Source organism: Eleutherodactylus coqui, chromosome 1 (assembly GCF_035609145.1).
Source record: "Eleutherodactylus coqui strain aEleCoq1 chromosome 1, aEleCoq1.hap1, whole genome shotgun sequence".
NCBI lineage: Eukaryota > Metazoa > Chordata > Amphibia > Anura > Eleutherodactylidae > Eleutherodactylus > Eleutherodactylus coqui.
In genome coordinates, this window is record NC_089837.1 from 115,447,362 (window position 1) to 115,466,176 (window position 18,815).

General features: G+C 43.2%; 1 protein-coding gene across 3 annotated transcripts in view; it reads left to right on the forward strand.

The window, feature by feature from the left end:
• LOC136625246 (phospholipid scramblase 1-like) overlaps positions 1–5,369 on the forward strand; it is a 97,196-nt gene extending 91,827 nt beyond the window's left edge. For all 3 annotated transcript variants that reach the window (XM_066599309.1, XM_066599296.1, XM_066599303.1), the window contains one exon: positions 1,061–5,369. In XM_066599309.1, coding sequence (XP_066455406.1) covers positions 1,061–1,093 — 33 coding nt within the window. In that variant the 3' untranslated portion in view covers positions 1,094–5,369. The remainder of the gene's footprint in view (positions 1–1,060) is intronic.
• Positions 5,370–18,815: the final 13,446 nt, after the last annotated feature.

The following is an 18,815-nucleotide window of genomic DNA, read 5'->3' on the forward strand; positions in this document are numbered from 1 at the left end:
CCGGCAGAATTAATTTTTTGGTCCATACAGATATGCCCATGTCTTGTCTCTAGTGACCACATTTTTGAAGTCCTGTTCCTCAGCTCCAAAAGCATCCAGGAACTATCGGTATACCTCCATCCATATCCTCCGATTGTCAGCTGCTTGGGAATCCACTTTGCACAAACTTTGTGATCCCCCAAGTCAGTAATAATCACTTGTGCAGAACCAAATGACATGTGCAATGCACCGCCAGTATCCTGAACTGTGCTGTGTATGTCGACTTCCGAATCAACTCAACACGTTGTCAGTTCATCATCAGTGACTCATGTTGACGGATGGGCACTCATCAACTTTTCTACAATTTCAGTTTCTCCTTCTTTAAACTTTTTCACCCAATGCTGCACATTGCTAATGTCGATTACAGCGTCCCCATGAACATTCTTTACCTATTATGGAATTCCTTAGGTGCACACCCCCCTTTCACCAGAAATTTAATGGCAGCTCTGTGTCTTAGCCTCCTTAGATGCATGATTCTAATCACTCAGCCTGAAAAAGAACAGCATCCATTAGTTGAGTAAGAACACTTAAGCCACACATGCATTCAGAAAATGCTGTTTGCAATCGCAGCAATTTTACTGAGATTTTGAGCAGTGTTTTTGAACACATCACGGCATTTGACAGTGCTTTTTAATGCACCCCATCATTCTGATCGGTGATGAGGTGCATTAAAAAGTGCTAAAACACATGAAAATAGAACAGACAGCGCTCAAAAATCAGTGTTAGAAACAACGCGTTTGAGCGCAGGTCTTTTAGGCCTCATTGAAATCAGTAAAAGCGGCGTACCACGATTAGCATGACATTCGGGACGCTGTGCTGATCACGGTAAAAAGCGGGGTGTGTGAGAGTTGCTATATATAACATTATTCATAGCCATTCACAGTCACTCAAATAGATAAAAGTTTACAGACACGGAGGCATTACATTTTCATTCGCCCTTTGTATCTGGTAATATAACATCTAATGAGCGCTAATAATCTAGGAAATTTAATTTTGAAGCTTTTCTTTTTCTTTCTTACAGGATTTCATGTTTTTTGAAAAGTCTGCAGACTAATATGAATGGACGTAAATGGAAAAAAAGCATTGGAAGAACAAGCCCTGTCCTGGTTCTTAATGTGCATTTTACACATTAGGTTACATTCAGATTTTCGATATTTAATAGCCATAGTGCTATGACTTCCTGTAATCCAGAAGTATAAATGTGCAGGATGCTAGGCTTATACATAGGATTTACCGTTGTCTTTTAGTTCAGCCACTGCTGCTGCAACCATTGTGGCGTCAGGCTGGCAGATATCATTATGAACTAGAAAGCCAAATAACATTTCTTTGATATATTTCCATGACATAATGGTGTAAATTACACCATTATGTCTCTAATGGCCATCTCCGTCCTCCTTAAGGGACTTCCTTCTGATAACTAGACACTCCGCTGCGTATAATTCCTCATGATTTCTTACATCTTTTATTATAACAGATTACATTTAGTGGTGATTGGCATTTCACTTTTCAGATTTTTAATTATTTGTAAGAGAGTCTACTTTCAATACAATGCTCTAGAAAATACTGCACAGTAGCAGCTTCTAATAGGTGCACTCATGTAGTCAAAAGTATATTCGAATAACATCATTTGATGCAGTTTGTGGGCTTTTTTCTTCCTTAAACTAAAACCAGGAGTGGATCTCATACTGCTGAAACCAATCATGTCATTGACTTACCATAAATTCCTCAAACTGCATCAAGATTGACCAGTGTGAACAATGTACCCTATGCCCTAATCCACCTTCAGGCCTCGTGCTGGTTTGGGTGCTTTAAATACAGTTTATATGCTAATTTACTAATACTAACAAAGTTAATTTTAATACGCTGTGAAATCTTGTATAATCCGTTACTGTCATTTATTGTCTGCTAGATCCTTTCCTTATAGCATTGGTCCCCAACAAGTGACTAGGGAGCCACATATAGCTTACAACACCTATTTTGGGGCTTGCCTTATGACAAATGAATTCTGAGCATATTCACTTGCTAAGGGAGTTATACCAATATCGATTTTCTATTACCTATCTATATAATAGGTGCAAAGTCTGATTGGTGGGATATTTCCACCAGTCCCGAGAGAGGTGGTTGTGTGTCCACCTTTCCTTCTCACTGTGGGCTCACTGCACCCCCTGCGGTGTGGAAGTGATTGAATGGAGTGGTGTCCAAGCATGTGCGTCCCCTTCAGTTTCAATGGGGCTGATGGAAATAACCAAGTACAAGCACTCAGCTATTTCCATCAGCCGCATTGAAAGTGAAAGGAGAGGCACCTTGTATACTTGACCGCCACTTCATTCAATCTCACTGCAGGGACTGCACTGAGCCGTCAGTGAGGAGGCAAAGGGTGATAGGTGATAAAAGTCAATTTTGGTTTAACCAATTTAATGGGTGTGTCTTACCACAGATTTTATCTGTGGTTCAGCATGCATGCCTCCACTCCATTCACTTCAGTGGGACTGCCAAAGTTGGCTGAGCCATCTACTTCTGAGTGGAGGTGTGGAAAAGAGTGCGGTGTGAATGTGTATCCTTGTTACTCTATGCTGGGCACAACTCCATTCAATGTTTAGTAATGATATCAGGAAGATTCCTTGTACTAAAAGCCTTGCTAGATAACAGGTGGAATTCTCTCTGGATCCCTCAATCTATGGCATTGGAGAAATCATTGGAAAAACATAGCTTTTATTCTGCCTTGGCTCAGGAATAAGACTGAACATCACAATCACTCATAGGGTCTGAACAAACAGATACTTTATGGACAAGTGGAATCAAACTACGTGTTTCGATGTTGAATTGAAATCTTCGTGTAGGTTATAACTACATGCTGGAGATGGCACATCCCAACAGCTCCAGCATGCACTTTGTGCCCTGTGAAGAGCTCATTCCTAAATCAAAACATGTAGTCAGATTCCACTTGTCCAATAAAGCATCATTTTGTTCCAACCATATGAGCGATTGGTCTTCAACCTGAATCCTGTGCCGCTCCACACTGAAAGCTGTTTTTTTTACATTGATTTAACCGCATGGTAGTTATTGTTACACTTGTACAAGTGACTTACAAAAGTGAGTTTAATTTTTTTAATAAGTTTCTGTAAATAAGTCTAAACTTTTTTAAAGGGTTTCGTGGAGGATTAGAATAAAGTGTCTGCTGTGTTTGCAGAAACGACATCATGTCTGCCCATGCAGCAGTGAAGGCAGAGAGTAAAAGAAGGCACAAGGAGCTAAGGGTTAATATGCTGGTTAGAGTAAATATAAGTTCATCTTTTGTGGTTGTGTTGTATTGAGCATAACATCAGTGTAAGCCTGTCTGACAGAAGCTACTAATGTCCTTATGTTTGCTGCAGGGTGCCAGCCATACTGGGAATGATAAACAGGAGATGTCAAAGATCCCAATGGGATGCGGTGGACATCAGTCAGCATGCCACTCATGTCCACTGCATGCCATTGGGATTTTTGACAGCCCCACGTCTGCCCATGGGCTGCATCTTGTATTGAACGTTTGCTCAATATACTTAAGTGGGAAGAAAATACAATACCAGACACAGCCATGGACAGACATGGTGCTGGTTCTGGAAGAACAGTAGACCCTTTATTCTATAATAACATAGAATATGTGATAAAAAAAAATATTTTAAAAACTATGTTACTATCAAACTTTTGTAATCTTGGCAGTGAATCTTTATTGTAATATATTCATGCAGAGTCGACTAGAAATCCTCAGACCGTTTTAGGATGGCAATACATGACCCTATATTTCATTAGGTTAGGTGAATAAATAAAGAACAAATGCAACAAATGCAGAAACCTTAGGGCTCATGTACACAGCAGAGTCCTGAGAATGGAAACCATACAGCTCCTTAGGACATACATTCTCCATCAGACTTGGTGTCTGGAGATATTCTCTACTAGAAGAAAGTTTAGGGGATTCCGATGACCCTAGCCCCAAGGGAAACAAGTATATAAAGGTAGAGTAGAGGGTTCATACACCTTGTTGTCAGTTCTTAGTCTTTGTACAAATCAGCCATAATACTGTTGTGTACAGGAGCCCTTACTACTTTATATGACCTACCCAAAAAAGAAAATGTTCACCAGCGTTCATTAGGTCGGTTTCAGATATTCCGAATGCATAGAAGTCTTCACATGTCTTCCTTTCTTAACCTGTTGGATTTAAGAGATCCGTTCTGCATCATTCCACACAGTTATTGCTGCACTTCTGATCATTCCAGTATTGTGATGATTCCAGTATCTTACAGTACAAAACCCTCGTACATTCCGGGGTTTTACTCCAATTGTTTTGCTGCCTATAACTTATACCGGCAAAACTTCCATGGAAAATACATGGAAAAGCTGAGTATGACAATTAATATAACTCATTTCACGGGGCCACATCAATGTGTTATCTGTGGTATCCCATAGCTAAATCTATTTAACCCAGTTATTATAGTGCAAAAGAGAAATCGTTCCATGACGAGTTTAGCTTTGCTAACTTTGTAATGGCAGTTTAGCCTTCCTGGTTACTGCAGGGGTTGTGTGACTTTAAAAAAATGTTTGTAAAGAGCTGGTCATGCAATAAAATAACAAAATAGGCAATACTCACCTTTCTTTTTTTCCCCAATAAACAGTAGAGTAGTTACCGCAGGCCTCCCGGTCTGTATTGACAGCAGAAGTCAGGTGGCGCTGCAGCCAATCACAGGCCGCAGCGTCACCGTTTTGAATTCCTGGCATCATAGTGCCTAGGATGTGAGAACTGATGCCAGGAGAACGGGTGGCCAGCTATTAAAAAAAGTTATTTTTAAAGTAAGACAACCCTATTAAGTGCAACCAACCAGCATTATATAGTGCCTAAGGCTGCCTTCACATCTGATCTGTAATCTCTGTTCGGAGGTTCTGTCGCTGATCCGGCACAAAATCACAGAAGAAATAGTGCAGCATGCAGGGCTTTTGATTCTGGTAAAATGCCGGACGGAAACCGAACAAACACAATTATGATCAATGGGGTCAGTTCAGCACTGTTTGGTTCCATCATAGGACTGATTCGTTCAGACAGGGAATTTCCTTTCATGCTCCCATAGTGAGACAGGAAAACGGTACCCCCGATGTAGATGTGAAAGCAGCCTGAAGAACATTGATGTCCATCTGTTCCTTCAGCAAGTGCAAATGATTCTTAACACTGTATATATTCTGTAGTGTATTTGTAGAACCATAAGACAAACCTGTTACACTTTGTATAAATATTATGGTATAATAATGGAATAAATGTGTAATAAATGTGTAAACCAAGCACTGTCTGTTGTATCTGTAACAAGAAATGTATCAGACCCCGTATAGCTCATTCTCTCTAACTGAATGGTGACTGTCTTCTTAGACCCAAATATACCTACGGCATCTGTAGTGTGCAGCGATGCCATCACCGCAGGACAATGTACTGTTGGTTCAGTAGATGGTCACCTACAGTATATTATCACGTATTACCAATGGACTGTGCTGACCTACGGCTGTTTCATTACAATGCTTTCACTCGTGGCCTTAAAGGAGTTCTCTGGGACTTAAACATTGCTACCTCTATAGCAAAAATGGAATTTACTTTGGAAAAACCACATGAACTGAAACTGTAGATATACAGTAATAGCGTTTTATTGGATCCACATAAAATTAACAAAACTAGTTCTGAAAGATGAACAGTTAATGTGTTTCGGACTTAAATCTTCAGGGCTTGTTCACACCGGCATATTTGCGCAGCATATTATGTGCACAGATTTTGTGCATATAATACGCAGTGAGTAGAACCCATGCATTTCTATGGATTTGTTCACATCAGCGTATTTTTTCACTTGATATGCAATCGTGTAAAAAAATGCACGTCACGACTTATCTTGGTGCAAAAGCTAGAGCCCACAGAAATCAATGGGTGTAGATAAATGCGCACGACATATGCAGGAAACCTGTGATTTTGTGCATGTTTTTTTTTTGTGCACAAATACGTGGTCTACTTGAGAAGTGATTCCAAGAAGTCGCAGGGGTTTTTGTCCTCCACCCCCTTCGACAGTCCTGTGCACCTGAGATTACACCTACACAGGCAATTTTCCAAATCGTCTATCTTCTGCTGCTGCGCTACAGGGTGGGGGGCTGGAGTCTGTAACCAATTTGTGAGGAGTGCACTGGCATAGTCCAAGTCAGATATCTGGGTCTCAGCTGCAACGTTTGAACATCCACACTCAATAAGCCAAAGTCTGGCTGCCACAGTTACTGCGCCACAATATTCCTCTTGGTGGCCACATCTGAGCGTCACTTGCTGTACACATCTAAAAAAACAAACTGCACAACATATGACATTTTGTAACAATGTAGAATGAGGATCATTCTCAAGTTTATACCATTTTGATAAGTAGTCTATAGAAAAAAAATCTAAAATGCTTCTTGTTTTTGCATCTAAACAGAGGGTAAACACTTTTTATGCCACTATATACAAAAATAGATAAATTCCCAAAATGCATAAAATTCATTCAGAAAATGAAGCGGACACTTTGGACGACTTGCCGGCATTTGAATTCTCTGACGTGTTCAAGAATTTGGACTTCAGTTTCCCATGGGGGTAAGACAACTGAAGAAAGCAAAATGTCATGTTAAGGCACTGTACCTGTGTAAATAATAAAGGCATGCGGTGCTAATGGGACCACAGCTTCTTTATTGTACTGATTTACGGGTCCTGGAGGTCCGACCCCCATTGATTAAACATAGATGGCTTATTGAAAGTAAAGGCCATCAGTGAATAACGGGGTTTTCCAGGGAAAATACTATTGATGACCTATCCCCAAGATAAGTCAACAATAGTTAATCGGCCAGGGCCCGCCGCTCAGGACCCCAACCAATCAGCTGATTGTGCACCTACTGACAGCACCACAAATACACAGTGGTCGGAGCATAAGCAGATATTCTCACCCTTGAAGGTGGCTGGCACTTGTAACTGCAAGCACAGCTCTAATTGATCTCAGTGAGAGCTGCACTTGTAATTACAAGCTCCAGCCACTACATAGGTGTCCAAGCACGTGCTTCCACTCTGAGCCCTGTGTACTTGCGACACTGTCAGCTGACCCGGGCCGATCGACCTGTTGTCTTCCTGGCACCTGAGATCGACATATCGTGGATTCGGGTTGATAGATTACTAGGAGGATTACTGGTGAGGATTCAAGGTACATGGTACACATAGGCACTAATGACAAAGTTAGTGGTCAATGGAGGACCCTCAAAAACTATTTTAGCGACCTAGGATCTAAGCTTAGGGTGAAAACGGGTATATGGCGATTGCGCCTGCCCTATGGCTGAATTCAATGAATGGGTGAGTGCTGCCTCTGATTGGCTGAGCGCAGGGATCAATCTCAGGCAGCTCTCAGCTGTCATTCAATAGCTGAGAGCTACCTCTGATTGATCACAGTGCTCAGCCAATCAGAGGCAGCCCTTACAGCAGGTGGAGATTATGAATCCCCACTGCTGAAAGCACTTCACGGCAGTGCATAGAGATGACCCGGCTGGATGTGCCTGAGCCCTGGCAGCTGCGGAGAGGTGAGTATATATATTATTTTTATTTTTTTACACATTTTAGGGATGGTTTTCAGGGAAGGGCTTATATTTGAAGCCCTTCCCCGAAAATCACTGCAGGGCTTGCCGGCAGCCCATTGCTTTCAATGCAGCCGGCTGTAGTGCCGGCTCCATTGACTTCAATGGGAGAACATTGTGCTCCTCTGCCACAGCTGTGGCAGAGGATTTCTTCATCTTCACGGGAAGTCCCCTTGTCACTGGACACTGACAATGCTGCCACAGTGTTCAGTGACAAGGTGACTCCCCGTGGAGATGAAGAAATCCTCTGCCACAGCTGTCACCGCAGGGGTTTCACATCCAAGGAAACCCTTGCTTCAGCTGTCACAGCCGCAGCAGGGACTAGCGGGCAGCGCACTTTATGTGCACAAAAACACAGACAAGTGCGTTTTGTTCCGCGTGACACCCGTTTCTGTCCCGCAAATTTTTTTAGGCATGCGTTTTTGCACACATAAATATGCACATTAAAACGCCCGTCTGACTGAGCCCTATGGGGGACTATAAGTGAAAAGAAGAAAGTGTTTAAATTATTAAAACAAGAGGGCAGTGAAGAAGCGCTAAAATCATGTAGGCAAAAAAACAAATTACGTAAGGAAAAGAGAAAAACTGCCACGGAGGAGGCAGAGAGACTGATTGCCAAAGAGGACAAAAATAACCCTAAACTATTTTTCAATTATATAAATGGTAAAAGGATTTGCACTGGCCCTTTAACAAATAATGCAGGAGAAATAGAAGATGATGGGGGAAGGATAATCTATTAAATAGTTTTTTCTCAAGTGTATTCATTAAGGAAAAAGAAATGTCACATGAGATGCAGAGGGATAAAACAACCCACCTCCCTGCAAAATATCACCTGCCTAACCCAGGAGGAAGTGCAGAGCCAATTTAAAAAGATAAAAAATCAACAAATCGCCGGGCCCAGATGGAATACACCCAAGGGTTCTAAGGGAACTAAGTGACATGATAGACAGACCGCCATTTCTTATATTTAGGGACTCTATCGAGACTGTTATTGTACCACTTGATTGGCATATTGCCAATGTGGTTCCAATATACAAAAAAGGGTAAAGAAGGGAGCCTGGTAACTACAGGCCGGTAAGTCTCATTTCAATAATTGGAAAAATATTCTAGGGGTTTCTGAGAGATGCCATCTTGGAATACCTCAAGGAAAACAACGGTATAACCCCTCATCAGCATGGGTTCACTAGGGGTTGATCATGTCAGACTAATTTGATCAGCTTCTACAATGAAGTAAGTTCTAGGTTGGACCTGGGAGAGGCTATTGATCTCGTATATCTGGATTTTTCTAAAGCATTTGACACTGTGAATAATAGGCTGATATATAAGATGAGGCAGCTCGGTCTAGGCAAAAACGTGTGTATCTGGGTAAAGAATTGGCTCAGAAATAGAAAGCAGAGGGTGGTAATAAATGGTTCGTACTCTGATTGGGCATCCTTCGCTAGTGGGGTGTACAAGGTTCAGTATTAGGTCCCATTCTGCTCAATATATTTATCAATGACCTGATAGAGGGGCTGCACAGTAAAATATTGATATTTGCAGACGATACGAAATTATACAAGTTATAATACAACAGAGGACAATATACTTCTGCAAACGGACCTAGAGAAGCTGGGGGCTTGGGTAGAAAAATGGCAAATGAAGTTCAATATTGATAAATGTAAGGTTATGTAGATAGGCAGGAGAAATGGATGTCACCAATATACACTAAATGGGGTACTGCTAGGGAAAAGTGAGATGGAAAAAGAGCAGAGGGTAGTAGTTGACTGTAGACTAAACTTGAGCAATCAATGCCAGTCAGCTGCTGCAAAAGCAAATTAAGTCTTGGGGTGCATTAAAAGAGATATAGGGGTAAGAGATGAGAACATTATTCTTTCACTATATAAGGCACTTGTCAGGCCTCACATGGAATATTGTGTAGTTCTGGACACCGGTGCTCAGAAAAGATGTTGTGTTTTTTTTTGCCTTCCCCTGGATCAACACGGCGGTAAGGAAACAAGCTGAATTAGATGGACATTGTCTCCATTCAGTCTAACATACTATGTAACTGTTAATGACCTATACTAAGCATAGGTCCTCAATAGTACTTTCCCAGCCCAGAAGATCTCTTCTGTCTGCTTACTTTCTCAATCACCCAAGTTACCTTGCACTTCTGTGCTAGCCCAAGAAATGCCCAGCTCCGCTCCATCCTACTTGAATTGCCTGTCACACTCCATCTCCCAAAAGCCATCCTGGTGCTTATGTTACTCTGCAGCATCCAGCCCCATCCCTCTGCCCTTGAAATTTCCATTGTCACAATATAATTAATTTCCAGGTGTCATTCAATAGGATGTCACCACTACATGAAGTGATGAAGAAGAATCGAGCAGAACAACATTTAGGCAGAGATAGGTTAGGAGTATAACGTGCCAAGATAATCATCAGAGAGTACATGTTGCCTGCCTAGCATGCTGGTAAACCAAAAGTTATGTTAATGCTGCAAGCTGGCATGGAAGAGGTCGATAAGAGCTAGGACTTTCATATGACCTGTCAATAGATGATGACTTTAAAATCAAAGTTGATTGTATAGGTATTCTTTAATTTAAAAACTTTAGGACCCAGTTTGCAGCCTCAACACGACATGGACAAGACTGAAAGAGACAATTTAGAGTAGGGCAGTACCACGTGGCTGCCTCTCCAAGTTGGCGAATCACACTGGTAAGGTAAATAATTTACATGGCTAAATTGCTGCAGGATTGAAGTTAGAAACAATGATAGCTACTTGTTTAAGTACAGTAATGCCCCTTTACATGATGAAGAATATACAACAAAGTCTTCTTGTGTTAGGGCGCCTGCACACGAGCAGAAATTTCGTGGCGGGATTTCCCGCGGAATTTCAGCCCCTGGAAGCTGCCATAGGATTGCGTTAACAAACGCAATCCTATGCAGACGGCCGCGCAAAATCTCACAGAGCCCCGCACAGAAACATCACTCACCAGCCACCGGCCCCGCTCTGCGCATGCGCCGGCTGCCCGGCAGCCGGCACATGAAAGAGCCAGGGCCGCGGGAGAGGTGAGTGCCCTCGCGGCTCTCTGCAAGCGCTCGGGTCGGGTCTGGTCCCGCTGCGAGAATTCTCGCAGCCGGATCCGACCCGGCCATCTGCAGGCGGCCTTAGACTGTGGGTGGTTTCACAGTTCCACTTTGCTGCTCCATTTGAGGAGCAGGAAAAGGGGAATCCCCATGGCTGAATGGCTCTATCTCAGAACAAAATCAAACAGCGTTGAATGGACCCCATTGACTACAAAGGGTGCGTTCAGTTTCTGCTAAGCTTTTAGATGGAAGAAAAAGTGCTGCATGCCGGATCTGCAGGGGAACCTACGACCGGAAATTCCAATGCAGATGTGAAACCAACCTGAGGTTTCTTGGGCCTTCCTTTCATTGTATCATAAATTTTGTAATCATTATAAACACAGAGGTCATGCAACAGGTTGTCCTGTGTAAGAGCACCTTTTGATTATAATTCTCCTAGTATGATACAATAGGACATCTTTACACAAGACCATTTGATATATTGATGAACATATCTTGCTAGGCTACTGGAAGAGCATCTTTTCTTGAATAGCAAGCTATCTAATGATCCATTGGTTGTATACGAGAGTGAAACCTTTTTTTAAGGGCTGACTGGCAGATTTTAGCCCTGGGGCAAGCACACAGCACTGGTCCATCATTAGAGGACTTTCCTAAAAAGTAGAAACATGTGGGTGGATGGGCACAGAAAACCAAACCATATCCACACAAATTATTGCCAATACTGTGTAAGTATTGTCCACCGTGGCAGGGTGTAATTTGGCAGTGTACAGCCAACACAATGTGTGTTACTTCCCTTATGCTATTTCACATAAATACAACAGCAGAGCTAAGTTCAGTACCTACATATGGCACCAGAACCAACGTCATAACACACATATGGTATCAGAACCAAGCTTGTAACATACATATGGTATAAGAATTAAGCTAATGCCATAAGTTCAAGCTAATGCCATAAGTGTAGCACCCAAACCAAGAACTATTTTACTTCTCTACATGGCCAGTTTCAGACAAGGATATTACAACTGTATTTTTGCACTTATAATACAGACCATAGGTGTACCATCAGGGTTCGCAATGGCGACACAGCCCCTGTGCTGAAGGGGCCAGAGGCCGCCCTCCGCCATATACAAGTGCAGTGCATTCCCGGCCGACTGCATGATTACTTTGGTGCAGTAAATAGAGCAACCAGCCGAAGCACAGGAGGAGGGGGAGGCATGGCAGGGAGCTGAGCAGGATGATGTCATCACCTTGCTGCTAATAGAGACACAGTATATGACGGCCCCTGCCCTGCTCTCCCCACACAGAGAAGTGGTCCAGGGTATGTATGTATCTGTCTATCTATCTATTCCTATCTATTTATGTCATATCTATCTCTTCTGTCTATCATATCGATCTATCTATCTATCTGTCCGTCTCTCTCATCTATCTGTCTGTCTGCTTATCTCTCATCAATCTCGATCTCTCTCTCATCTACTGTATCTCTCATATAACTGTCTGTCTCTCTCTCTCTCTTCTGTCTGTCTATCTCTCTCATCTATCTACCTCATCTATCACTCTATCTATCTATGTATCTCTCCATTTAGCTATCTCATATCTATGTACCTACCTATCTCTGGTATAAGTTATACATCTCCTTGTGTGTATATGTATATATATATATATATATATATATATATATATATATATATATATACACATAATTGTGAAAGCCCTCACTAACTGACTCATTGACTGACTGACTCACCACTAATTCTCTGACTTCACAAATTCGCACAAACATGAAATTTGGCAGGAGCATTCTTTAGGTCCTAAATAGGGAAAGTAAAGGGGTCACAGCTTGATTATTCAATGCTAAGTGCAAAAGTATTGGCACCCCTTTGTAATGTACCAAATCTAATTCTCTATCTTCCCAGTTTCTTACAGACATGAAATTTGGCAGGAGCATTCTTTAGGTCCTAAATATGAAACGTAAAGGGGTCGCAACTCGATTGTTATGATCGTGTGGGGAAGCTAAGAACAGGGCCCACACGATCGTGACCAAATGAGAAAGAATGGATGCACAACTGTTTCAGACAAACTTGCCACGTGCTACCGGAGAGGATGACATGGCCCTACATAAGCGGGGACATCGCCTCAATAAATGGCAGCCCAGTCATCTTCGGAACTGAGCCCAAGCTGATCCTAGGAACCACACCACAGAACAGGAGACATACACATGCCACAGAACAACAGGACACACAGAGCAGAGAACACAGCATACAGCAGCCAAAATGGAAACACTAATAGAAGATAAGCTATATATAAATACCAAGTATTAGTTGACATTTTGTAAAAAACATAGAAGCTAGCAGGCTTCTTCATGGCTCCTGGTTACACTGCTAGTCCCTACACTAACCAGGAGTCCAGCAGAACATGACAGTTCACACAGCAAGCTGCACAGGACAGGGCACAGATCACAGGTCACACAGCAAGCTGACACAAAACTGACAGAAAACTTCACACAGATGAAACTCACAGCAAGACTATGTGTCCTTATGCAGGGGGATAGACAGTCAGCCACCGAGCTGACATAGGGAGCTGTGTCAGGGATCCACCAACTGACACAGAGCGAGACAAAAGACGTTTGCAGGCCACACATGTAAAGGGGAAAGGAAAAGGGAGCTGCATGTACTGCAGACCAGGACTACAGGTGTTCAAACCGTCTTTAGGGAGGAAGAGAGACAGAACAGACCTACTTGCAAACACAGATCTGAGTGGGAAAATAATAGATATATCCAAACAGTACAAGACCAGCTTCAGACTGACAAGAGCTGGGTTTATATGTGCTGAAGGCTAAAGGGGATTGGCTGCTAGAGAATACCACACCCAGCCAGCGCAATTAACCCTCAACCACCTGTGGAGCTGTGCTGCTAGGAAGCTTAGAACCACAGATCCCAGCAGCACACCTAACATTGATTATTCAATGCTAATTGCAAAAGTATTGACACCCCTGTGTAATGTACCTAATCTAATTCTCTAACTTCCCGCTGTCGTACAAACATGAAATTTGGCACAACCATTCTTTAGGTCTTAAATAGAAAAAGTCACAACTTGAAAATTCAATGCTAAGTGCAAAAGTATTGGCATCCCTGTGTAATGTAGTTTTTCTTAACGGTGGTTAAAAAGTTCACCAAAAAACATTAACACACCCTAAAGGCTTCTACCCACTAGCGTTTTTTTAATGCTGCAATATTGCTGCATTTTTTTCAATGGGACCTTCTAATGTTAAAATTGCATCACACAAAAATCGCAAGTTTGTGCTTTTGCTATTTTTAAGCGATGCAATTTTAACACTAGAAAGTCCCATTGAAAAAAATGCAACGATATTGCAGCATAAAAAAAACGCTAGTGGGTAGAAGCACTTAGGCCACTCACATGTGTTTAGAAAATGCATCTTAAAAACGTGGTATTTTTACCACAATTTGAACGGCGGTTTTGAACACATGGTACAGAGTTTGACAGCGCTTTTTAATGCATCCCACCATAGTCATCATTGAGGAGGTGCGTTAAGAACTGCGAAAAAGCAAAAATAGAGCAGACAGCTCTTAAAAATCATGGCATTAGGAACACCGCGTTTGAGCGCAGGTATGAGTAACCCTATTGAAATCAATGAGTGTTGTACTGCGTTTTGAATGGCGCTCAAGACGCTGTGCTAATAGCCATAAAAAGCGGTGTGTGTGAGTGTGGCCTACGGGGCTACAAACAACTTTTCATGTAATGCAGTAAATGAGACATGTTTGCTAAGATTACGCCAAGGGGCCAGGTCGTGTATGGAAATTCGTTTTGTGGCTGTATGCAGCACAGTTTAGGTATGGATACGGGATGGGGGAGTCCGCGCTGGACCCTTGCACCCGGGCCTGTGATACAGACGAATGTTCCAGCCTGACCTCGGGTCTACTAACCTGAACTCACAGGATTATAGAGATGCATCCTAATCAGAGTGCTTATGCAGTGACTGATATTACCACCATACAGTGACAATACGGGGATCGATACTAGCTCTACACAAGCAATCTGCAGCAGTGGCGTAGCTATAGAGGTCACAAGGGTTGCATTTGCGACCCGTCCCCTTAGCAGAAATGCTGACAGACTGCACAAAAAAATAAGAGTTTTCCAGGCAGCGACGACAAGATACGCTGGGTCAGAGGGGAAGGTGCTGCTCCGACCCCTGTGTAGTGGCCAGTGCTCCTATGTCCAGTAGTCCCATTGAAAATGAATGGAGCAACAGCCTGCATGTGCAACCAGCGCTACATCCAATCTCTTCCTGACTGCGGCAAACATATGTAGAACAGCCTCCAACATTGGGGAGCTGTCACTGAGAGCCATGGAATATATTGTTGCAATGAGTCAAGAGTTATTCTCTGTTCTGACTAATACGGAGATCCCTTCTATGACATCCATGTTCTAATTGGACATGCTGACAGTGTTTGTCTAGATGGGACATCCCTTATAGGCCGCTTCCTCACGGACTACAAAATTGTGCTATTTTGCAGCAATGCGACAGTGCTGCAAAACGCATGTATAAGATGCCCATGGTTTTAAATGGGTTCTTTCACTTGAATTATGGTTTGTAGCCTGCGACATTACTAGAATACAAAATCGTGGCGTGCTCTATACAGCCGCGATTTGTGATTTTTTTTTGTAGCCCATGTTTGCCAATGGACCCTTCCTTTCTATTGCATTTCACGAAAACATGGTTTTCGTGTGGTGCGATGCAACTTTTACAATAGGAAATCCTATTGTAAAAGCCCTAAAGGAAACCCTAACTGCATCAAAAAAACAAAAACAAAATAATACATCACCTAAGAGGCACTGTCCGGCATGCGTCTTTTCTTGAGCTCCGCCACTTGTCTTTAGTCTTCTGCCAGCCCTTCCTGGATTGGAGGTTTAAAATCCCCACCTTCAGAAAGAGCTGGCTGTGATTGGTTATCAAGCATCGCAGCTCAGCCAATCAGAGCCAGTGCTCAATGAACCAATCACACCCACTGCATTGAATGGCTGTGATTGGTTCGTTGAGCGCTGGATCTGGAGGTGGGGATTTTCAACCTCCAACACAGGAAGGGCTGGCAGAAGACTGAAGACGAGTGCCGGAGCTGAAGAGCAGACGCGCATCGGAGCTGACAGCGCCTCTTAGATAATGTATTGGTTTTTTGGATTTTTGTTTCCATGCAGTTAGGGCTTACAGTTCACCGAAAATCCTGACAAAAGAGCGCTACAACTTTGTAGTGACACAAATCACGACGTCACCACGAGAAAATGCAGCGATATCTCACTGATCACCGATGCGATATCCTCGCGGTGATACCACGTCGCCCATGTGGAAGTAGCCTTAAGGCCAGATCTAGACAAATACTTAAGTTGTGCAATCCCAGGTAGATGCAAGTTGCACGATTTGAGTTGTGTAGTTCCCCCCATTCACTTCTAGTGAAGTATAATACAAGTCGCTGCGCGGCTGCTTTGTAGTCCATTCACAGTCACACGACTGTTCTAAACTGAAGTTGCCTTGAAACCCCATTCCTGTATATGTCCGTGTTACAGATGCAACAAATCTCATGTAAATTGCAATTAAACGGATATAAATGGATGAATCAGTACAACGTTCAGCTGTTTCCGTCAGCCCCACAGACATTGAACGGAGCGCAGAGCACACGCTTCACTACTGCTGCATTCAAACTGTTCCTCACTACAGCTGTGCAGCGATCAGGTATGAAGGGTTCTGAACCCTCACTCTAGTGATCATGGGGGTCCCAGCTGGCCAACATTTATCACTTATCTTGTGGAAAGGTGATTAAAGTCAATTGTGAGAAAATCCCTTTAAGACATCCCTCCAAACAAACAGAACATACCCAACTGTTCACAACTTGTGGAACTGAGACATCTGCACACACTATATCCTTTCTGCACATTATGACCCATGCACGGATACCGCCAGGTTCCTGCAATCTATGAGATACGCAATAAACTGATAAGGGAGGAAATGACAAAGCAGAAGCTGGAGAAACTACAGAATGACTATGAAAATGTAGGGTGCTCATGAGTGCCACCTGCTGGCAAACTTCAGTAATGTACACCATTGACATTTCAACAATTGTTGCCACATTTTTGGTGCGGATTTTGATAATTGAAATAATTTACAGCTGAGACAAATTTTTACGGGTTTTATAACATCTTTAACCCCTTAACAACACATGTCGTACAGTTATGTCCTGTGTGTCTAAGGTTTGTATGGAGGGTATTTGGGGGCTGATCCGGCTCCATACAATTCAGGTGCCGGCTTTTTTTTTTTACAGGCTGACACCGTCCAACAACAGCTGCAATCAGAACTCCCACTGATTGTGGCTGTTAACCCTTTACATGCAACAATCAATTCTGATAGCAGCATTTAAATGCCCAGATTGGAGTTCGGGGAACCCAAGCAATCACCAACATTGAAATTACGGGGTGCTGTTCAATTGCCTTGGCAGCCAGGGGCTTTGTGAAAGATTCTGGGGCTACCACTGCAGATTGCCTATGAAACCATACCTGTGGCTTAAAACCTGTCTGCAATTCCACATCAAAAACTGTAGTCAGACCAGTGGATTTTGGTGCATAATTCTGCAGCAATGGATTTGGCTGGGTTCTGCCGAGTAAGTCCATCCTGTGAGAAAGGTTCCTCAAGGCGCCTTCACATGAGCAATTATATATATATATATATATATATATATATATATATATTAGATTATATATCGCTATAACAATATATCTGCAATCCACATCTACAGATGCAGAAAATTCTACGCCAAAATCCGCTTGGGGGTTTTGGAGCGGAAATCCACAGCAGCAGAGTGAGATGCAGATTGAGGAAATATTGAGCTCCTAAGGCCTAATTCACAAGAACATTGCGATTTTACATGGCTGCATCAATGAAGAATATCTGTCATCGAGTCCCGAGATTAATTAGCATGTTCTTGTTCATTCACTAGTAGAGATGAGCGAGCACCAAAATGCTCGGGTGCTCGTTACTCGGAACGAACTTTTCGCGATGCTCGAGGGTTCGTTTCGAATAACGAACCCCATTGAAGTCAATGGGCGACCCGAGCATTTTTGTATTTTGCCGATGCTCGCTAAGGTTTTCATGTGTGAAAATCTGGGCAATTCAAGAAAGTGATGGGAACGACACAGCAACGGATAGGGCAGGCGAGGGGCTACGTGTTGGGCTGCATCTCAAGTTCACAGGTCCCACTATTAAGCCACAATAGCGGCAAGAGTGGGCCCCCCCCCCTCCCAACAACTTTTACTTCTGAAAAGCCCTCATTTGCAATGCATACCTTAGCTAAGCACCACACTACCTCCAACAAAGCACAATCACTGCCTGCATGACACTCCACTGCCACTTCTCCTGGGTTACATGCTGACCAACCGCCCCCCCTCCCCCCCCACAGCGCACACCAAAGTGTCCCTGCGCAGTCTTCAGCTGCCCTCATGCCACACCACCCTCATGTCTATTTAGGAGTGCGTCTGCCATGAGGAGGAACCGCAGGCACACACTGCAGAGGGGTTGGCACGGCTAGGCAGCGACCCTCTTTAAAAGTGGTGGGGCGATAGCCCACAATGCTGTACAGAAGCAATGAGAAATAGAATCCTGTGCCACCGCCATCAGGAGCTGCACACGTGGGCATAGCAATGGGGAACCTATGTGCCACACACTATTCATTCTGTCAAGGTGTCTCTGCATGCCCCAGTCAGACTGGTAATATGTACCTTAACAGTAAGCGCGTTGGTGGTAATGTGGTGGTGACTGCGGACCTAGTAGCGCGGTTTTATTTTGTTGGTTTTCGGAATGTGGCCAGGATTAAGTGGGCCGTGGCGGGGGGATGGTGGCGGGGGATGGTGGGGGGGCTCTCTTGTAGTGTCGGTAAAGGTGAAATTCTTGGACTGCCACCAGACGAACCAATGCAAAGGCATTTGCCAAGAATGTTTTCCCTGTTGGAGGAGGAGGGGGATGTTCTTGAGGCACTACGTGTCCTCTACACGTGTCCGTGGTTATA